General features: G+C 35.7%; 1 protein-coding gene across 1 annotated transcript; it reads left to right on the top strand.

Moving 5' to 3' along the window:
* The first annotated feature begins 264 nt into the window (after nt 1–264).
* LOC138370261 (S-antigen protein-like) lies at nt 265–1,730 on the top strand. The gene is made up of 2 exons (XM_069334268.1): nt 265–855; nt 1,386–1,730. The coding sequence occupies exons 1-2, from the start codon at nt 265–267 to the stop codon at nt 1,728–1,730; spliced, it is 936 nt and encodes a 311-aa protein (XP_069190369.1).
* Nucleotides 1,731–8,452: the final 6,722 nt, after the last annotated feature.

Raw genomic sequence — 8,452 nt, 5'->3', positions numbered from 1 at the left:
TAGGAACTGGTCGCCAGCTGTGTATGTTACTCTGAATTATATCCAAGCACTTCTGCGGTGATTTTTCAAGGGCACATTCTAACATAACACTTGATTAAACACCTGATAAAACACCTTATAAAACACTTGATAAAACACCTGATAAAACACCTTTATAAAACACTTGATAAAACACCTGATAAAATACCTTATAAAACACCTTATAAAACACTTGATAAAACACCTTATAAAACACTTGATAAAACACCTGATAAAACACCTGATATGACACTTGATAAAACACCTGATAAAACACTTGATAAAACACTTCATAAAACAATTGACAAAACTACTGATAAAACACTTGATAAAACACCTGATAAAACACCCGATAAAACATTTGATAAAACACCTGATAAAATCCTTTATAAAACACCTGATAAAACACCCGATAAAACACTTGATAGAACACCTGATAAAACACCTGATAAAACCCTTTATAAAACACTTGATGAAACACCTGATAAAACACTTGATAAAACACTTGATAAAACACCTGATAAAACACCATATAAAACACCTTATAAAACACTTGATAAAACACCTTATAAAACACTTGATAAAACACCTGATAAAGCACCTGATAAAACACTTGCGAAAACACTTGCTAAAGCACTTGCTAAAACGCCTGATAAAACACCTGATAAAACACTTGATAAAACACGTGATAAAACACCTGATAAAACACCCGATAAAACACTTGATAAAACACCTGATAAAACACCTGATAAAACGCCTTATAAAACACCATATAAAACACTTGATAAAACACCTGATAAAACACCTGATAAAACACTTGCTAAAACACTTGCTAAAGCACTTTTATAACACCTGATAAAACACCTGATAAAACACTTGATAAAACACTTGATAAAACACCTGATATAACACTTGTTAAAACACTTGATAAAACCCCCTTATAAAACACTTGATAAAACACCTGATAAACCATTTGATAAAAAACTAATAAAACACTTCATTAAACACGTGATAAAACACTTGATAAAACACCCGATAAAACACTTGATAAAACACCCGATAAAACACTTGATAAAACACCTGATAAAATCCTTTATAAAACACCTGGTAAAACACTTGATAAAACACCTGATAAAACACTTGATTAAACACTTGATAAAACACTTGATAAAATACCTGATAAAACACCTCATAAAACACCTGATAAAACACTTGATAAACGCCTGATAAAACACCTGATAAAAACGCTTGATAAAACACCTGATAAAACACCTGATATAACACCTGATAAAACACTTGATAAAACACCTGATAAATGACTTGATAAAACACCTGATAAAACACCTGATAAAACACTTGGTAAAAAGCCTGATAAAACACTTGATAAAACACCTGATAAAACACTTGATAAAACGCCTGATATAACACCTGATAAAACACTTGATAAAACGCCTGATAAAACACCTGATAAAACACTTGATAAAACACCTGATATAACACCTGATAAAACACTTGATAAAACGCCTGATAAAACACTTGATAAAACACTTCATACAACACCTGATAAAACACCTGATAAAACACTTGATAAAACACCTGATAAAACACTTGATATAACACCTGATAAAACACCTGATAAAACTCTTGATATAATACCTGATAAAACACCTGATAAAGCACTTGATAAAACACTTGATAAAACACCTGATTAAAACACTTGATATAACACTTGATGAAACACTTTATAAAACAGTTGATGAAACACCTGATAAAACACTTGATATAACACCTGATAAAACACTTGATGGGGTTCTGGGAGTTATTCTACTCCCCAAGCCCGGCCCGAGGCCAGGCTCGACTTGTGAGAGTTTGGTCCACCAGGCTGTTGCTTGGAGCGGCCCGCAGGCCCACATACCCACCACAGCCCGGCTGATCCGGAACTTCTCTTAGAAAACAGTCCAATTTTCTCTTGAAGGTGTCCACGGTTGTTCCGGCAATATTTCTTATAGTCGCTGGGAGGACGTTGAACAACCGCGGACCTCTGATGTTTATACGGTGTTCTCCGATTGTGCCTATGGCACCTCTGCTCTTCACTGGTTCAATCTTGCATTTCTTCCATATCGTTCAGTCCAGTACGTTGTTATTTTACTGTGTAGATTTGGGACCTGTCCCTCCAGTATTTTCCATGTATATATTATTTGGTATCTCTCTCGTCTTCTTTCTAGAGAGTACATTTGGAGAGCTTTGAGACGATCCCAATAATTTAGGTGTTTTATCTCATCTATGCGTGCCGTATATGTTCTCTGTATTCCCTCTATTTCAGCAATCTCTCCTGCTCTGAAGGGGGAAGTGAGTACTGAGCAGTACTCAAGACGGGACAACACAAGTGACTTGAAGAGTACAACCATTGTGATGGGATCCCTGGACTTGAAAGTTCTCGTAATCCATCCGATCATTTTTCTGGCTGACGCGATATTTGCTTGGTTATGCTCCCTAAACGTTAGGTCGTCGGCCATCATTATTCCCAAATCCTTGACATGCTGTTTTTCTACTATGGGAAGATTCGATTGTATTTTGTACCCTGTATTATGTTTCAGATCCTCATTTTTGCCGTACCTGAGTACCTGAAATTTATCACTGTGAAACATCATGTTATTTTCTGCTGCCCAAGCGAAAACTTTGTTGACATCTGCTTGTAATTTTTCAATGTCTTCAGCAGAGGTAATTTTCATGCTGATTTTTGTGTCATCTGCAAAGGATGACACGAAGCTGTGACGTGTATTTTTGTCTATATCTGATATGAGAATAAGGAACAACAGTGGTGCAAGGACTGTGCCTTGAGGTACAGAGCTTTTAACTTCGCTTGGACTCGATTTTATTTAATTGACTGTTACTCTTTGTGTTCTGTTCGACAGGAAATTGAGTATCCAGCGTCCTACTTTTCCAGTTATTCCCATTTACCTCGATTTGTGTGCTATCACCCTTTGGTCACATTTGTCGAACGCCTTTGCAAAGTCTGTGTATTCGACATCTGCATTTTGCTTTTCTTCTAGAGCTTCTGTGATTTTGTCATAGTGGTTGAGTAACACCTGGCTGTAGTGGAGTAGTGGTACTGTACTGGAGTAGTGGTTGATATAACACCTGATAAAACACTTGATAAAACACCTGATAAAATACCTAATAAAACACCTGATAAAACACTTGATAAAACACCTGATAAAGCACCTAATAAAACACCTAATAAAACACCTAATAAAGCACCTGATAAAACACCTGATAAAACACCTAATAAAACACCTGATAAAATACTAACGTCCCATCTAATGATGATAATTATAGTGAAATGTTTATGTTACATTTATCACAGCGTAACTTTATACAGAATATTTGATTGTCCATTCACTTGGTTCTTGTAGAGTCGGCATTTGATATCCTCAATGGTTTTAAGGGTTACTCATGCCCGTGCCGCCTCTTGAGTGGTTTAATCTAAATCAATCAATCAAATCCCCGATGGTGACAGTTGTTCCTCCACTCCGCCCTCACAACCCAGCTGTCATGCCATAGTCATGCCACTTGAAAAGGCAACGTAGGCTTACATTTGTAGTGCTTTTGCCTCGAACTAATCTAACGGTATTCCTTAATAGATTCAACTATCATTGTAATATCCCTTTATCTTCCTATCATTAGCGGTGTTCAAGGGGGTGACGGACTCTCTCTAAAAAAGAACAAAATATCCAGTTTTCCTCAACTGGACTGGCCAAGCCTATCAAATTCCATTATCTCAACTCTGCAATGGTCCCTTCGGTATCTCTAGATCCCCAGCGATGGATCGCAGCGCGCTTGAATCTGGACGTGATAAGCTGGAAGGAGGTGGAGAGGAGGTAGGCGAGGATAAAGGAGAAGGACGAGGAAGATTGAGAAGGGTCTTGGGGGAGCATTTCTTGGAAGACGCTTTCAGAGGTCGTCATCCTGGAGCCACCGTGACCAACAGCTCCAGGGACCATAGCGGGGCGCTGCTGGCCGCTGTTGCTGACGCTACCTGTAACGCCGCCGCCGCCGTTGCTAGCACCGCTAACGCAGCAATAGCGGCCCCTGAAGACGCTACCAGTAACGCCGCCGACGCCGTTGCTAGCACCGCTAACGCAGCAATAGCGGTCCCTGAAGACGCTACCTCCATCGTCTTCATCAGCGCCGCCGTAGACGCCACCGGGAACGATGTCGCTAGCGCCAATATTTACTCCGCAGCCACTAACGGCGACGCTGCCTTCACCTCAACCCTTTTTTCTCTCCCTCTGTCCTGGCGCCGTTTTCTTTATGAGATTTCAGTCTCAATTTCTGGCTAGTTAGGGCGTTCCTGGAAGTGGTGATGGAACACCGTCCCAGCAACGGTCCGCGACTCACCAATCTGGCTTTAGATGCTGCCGGAATGCCAACGATGTTGATGTGGTCAACACGTGGTCCATGACTCCCATTAATTGTTAATGCAGTACATAACAATTCCTAATAATTTACATTAATGATTGCACAGAGAAATCACATTAAATATCAAATAACATATTCACATGAGCCGTGATGAGGGTTCGAATCTATGTGCCTGGGTGTAGGATTGAATGGCGAATATCTGCAAACCTTCAAAATGAGTTGTTTATATTGTTATTTAATAAAAAAATCGCAGGAAAATACACAGAGGAATTACATGATATATCGAGGAGAAAATTAATATATTCCGAGGCTTCAGTGGAAGCCTCGGGAATCCTCGAGGGGTGCAGTAGTACCCCCGGTTGGAATTCTTTTGACCATGTCGTGGCAGAGACGTTTAAAGCGTTCATCTGGGAATACCCAGCACATAGGTTCGAATCCTAATCAATATCCGAATGCTCGTGTGGATTTTCTAGTAGGAGAATGTTTGAGATCGTCTGCGGACAAATATCAGGCAATAACATGTATCCAAAACTTCCTTCATTATAATATATCTATTATCATTTCACATTTCCTTAAATACCTACGTATCTTTTTATATTTGAGTTTGGCTGGTTGCTATATTCAGATATTGGCCAAATGCCCGTTAATCATCCCCTGTTACGAACGAAAACCTTTACTTACTTACAATAGATTATTTACAATAGAAAAATTTACTTATTAAAATTAAATTTACTATTATTAAAATTTACTTAATAATAGTAAAAATTTACTTACGATTATGCTAGATCGTTCTTCAACTGTACTTTGCTTTCGTCCTGTATTTGACCTATTGCCAACAATAACCATAACTACATAATTATTAACGTAAACAGGTTATTAAAACTTATTAAAAGTAAACTAAGAGAGGCTATATATAATGAACTCTGTGCAGGTAGTTCTTAGCTGCCTGTTATTGTCTTCGCAAGATCCTTAAACAGTTTTCCAATTACACTAATAATTTCTTCAACGATCACTTTCAAGTTATAAACTGGTCAAATTTCACTTATCGCATCGCTTACTAAAAATAAGTTTATTATTGAAAATGTATCATTGGTTGTTACAGAAATTGGTGCTTTGAAACTGTATGATTCTGTAAGTTGCGTAGGCTAGTGTGGACGTTGAATCTTTGTTTATATTTGTTCTACTTGAAGAAACTTTAGAGTTGATTTATATGCAATCAATTGTGAATTTTTTTATGTGGAATATTTATAAACAAAGAATCATCGTCCTAACAAACCGTAATTACAGAACTATAAAGTTTCAAAACACGAATTTCCGGAAGAAACTGTGATCAATTTTCAATAATAAACTGAGTTATAGCAAAATGTGAGAGTCTGTCTGAGAAAATCTCGTATCTCATGGAATGTGACAGACAGGGCAAAGGTAGTTTTATTAAATCATGGATGAAAGTAGAGTGAGAATATTATCTTGGAGCGTTAATGGGTTAAAATCTAGTGCGGTGGATGTACACTATTATACTCTTAGATAGTACTATATTAACCTGATATGTTACATGGGATTCTTGTATTTGTACTCACTGAATTTGTGCGCCCCTTGAGGGACTTGAAGTATGGGAAGGGGTAGAAATAGCCTAAGCTAATCTTTGATTTTTTTTTTTTTTTTTTTTTTTTTTTTAACTTGTCTCAATAAACCTACTTGAACTTGGAAGACCATTATGTATTAAAGTGTCAAATTATGGATAACCATAGAAATAAGGAAATAAGTAGTGTACCACTTCAAATTGTTTGGATGTGTGATAATGATATGATAGACAGAATACTTAGGAACTACAAGAATTTTGCCCCAATGATTGTAACACTTACTATATTAATATGCAATGTTAAATGTTGTATTGTGATTTGTGTATCTGTATTCACTGAATTTGTGCGCCCCTTGAGGGACTTGAAGTAGAGGGGGGTAGAAATAGCCTAAGCTACTCTGTCCCTTTGAGATGTATTTTTTTCTTGTCTCAATAAACATACTTGAACTTGACTTGAACTTGTGTTATTATTGGAATCAAGAAGATCCTTGTACTTTTGGTTTCAATACAAAACAGTTTGGTAAATAATTAGTGATTGCAACATCACGTTCTGTGTTTACATTTGATGGTAAACTCAGTTCCTAAACAGATGGGGGCAGCAATGGGTTCAGCCTATAGCTGTCCCATCTGTTTGGGATGGGGCCCATTTTACTAAAATAACGTTCTTCTGAGATTTTGAGAATCTTTGAATTAATATATAATAAAAATAATTATATCGTCGATATGTAAACGATTCTTTTATAATCTTAATGATCGCTTATGTGTGGGTATGCTTGATTCGTTTGTTTAAGAATCGCTACCTGGAACAAAAGTTCCAAGTAGCACGGGCTATGGTGAGCCCGTAGTGGACTTACCTGGCACAGGAGCGGAGCAAGTAGTACGGGCTATGGTGAGCCCGTAGTGGCACAGGAGAGGGGCAAGTAGCACGGGCTATGGTGAGCCCGTTGTGGACTGGCATTCGATACGTTGGAGGGAATAGCTCACGAAACCTTAATAAACACCGGTCTATGGCCACACGTTGGCAAGGTTCGTCCTCTGCTATCAGAGAGATTTAATGTGAAAATTCATCGGCCATTTCTTTGCACGGACGTCACTGTATTGACCCGCAGTTGATATCGACTGCATCTCAACGCCCTGGAATCTATTTACATGCCAACAAATGAGACTCCGAGTTGAGAAAATGAGAATGAGAACATCAACAATATGAGACGAAGTTATTTTCCTCTCCGCGTAGTATGGTGTTAGGCTTCTTCACACCTCACTTTCTGTTTTGTTATACTGTATATATATATATATATATATATATATATATATATATATATATATATATATATATATATATATATATATATATATATATATATTTGTTCCTTTTCATATTTTGTTAATAGGTTTTATTGTCCTAGTCTTATTGTCCTATTGTTTTTAAGACTTTTAAAAAGTCTAAAAGTCTTCATTTGTCTTTAGTGTTTTTTTTTATTGTCTTTATACTGATAATTTAGTAATTATCAGTAAAAATCAGTAATTTATACTGATTTTCATCCTTATGACGGATGATTGGAGATTTGTTATCCATGCTTTTTGTATGAGTGTGTTATTATTTTTTAGCTTTGATGATCTCAGGCAGTTGTCATAAGCAATATATATATATATATATATATATATATATATATATATATATATATATATATATATATATATATATATATATATATATATATATATAAATAATACAAATACACTATTTAAAAATATATCGATTTTTAATACTCAGAACGATTAAATTAGCAAATGCATTCTTCGTGAATTAACACATTTTCAAGGAGTACAGTATAGGCACCATGCGCGAGGTGATTAGAAAACATTCCTATAACATAAGGAAGTCACGGGAAAATTGAACATTCTTCATATATGCATAATTTTATACTGATCCCAAATCTTACCAGTTATGACCTATTGAGAAATATATTAAACATATATAAATGTAATAATTTCACCTGTAAATTGATGTAAATATAATCTCTAAAATTGTAAATCATTTAAGAAAAAATATATAACATTTAGGGGTTTATAGTTCATGCTCAGTGATAATATGAAACACCTGTTTACAGAGAATTATACTACTGTATATGTAATGTAGTATTTTCTTGTAAAATTGATGTATATATGATTTATATTGTATATTATTAAATAAAGATAAAAAATGATACAAATAATTTATACAATCCTGGACCTGAATATATATATTATCTAAGATTAAGCCTATTATTTAAGATTTAATTATATTTCTTTGAATAGCAAATTTACAATAAATAAGTTTGCATGACTTAATAGATTTTAATAATTCAATTGACTATTAAAGTCAACAAACAATTATTGTTCTATCCTTACTTTAGTTTAGGTTTTTATCCTCTGACCAGTTTGACTCGCATG

The sequence above is a fragment of the Procambarus clarkii genome, chromosome 31 (assembly GCF_040958095.1).
Source record: "Procambarus clarkii isolate CNS0578487 chromosome 31, FALCON_Pclarkii_2.0, whole genome shotgun sequence".
NCBI lineage: Eukaryota > Metazoa > Arthropoda > Malacostraca > Decapoda > Cambaridae > Procambarus > Procambarus clarkii.
The sequence above is the reverse complement of the archived record's forward strand: the minus strand, read 5'-3'. Positions and strand labels throughout refer to the sequence as shown.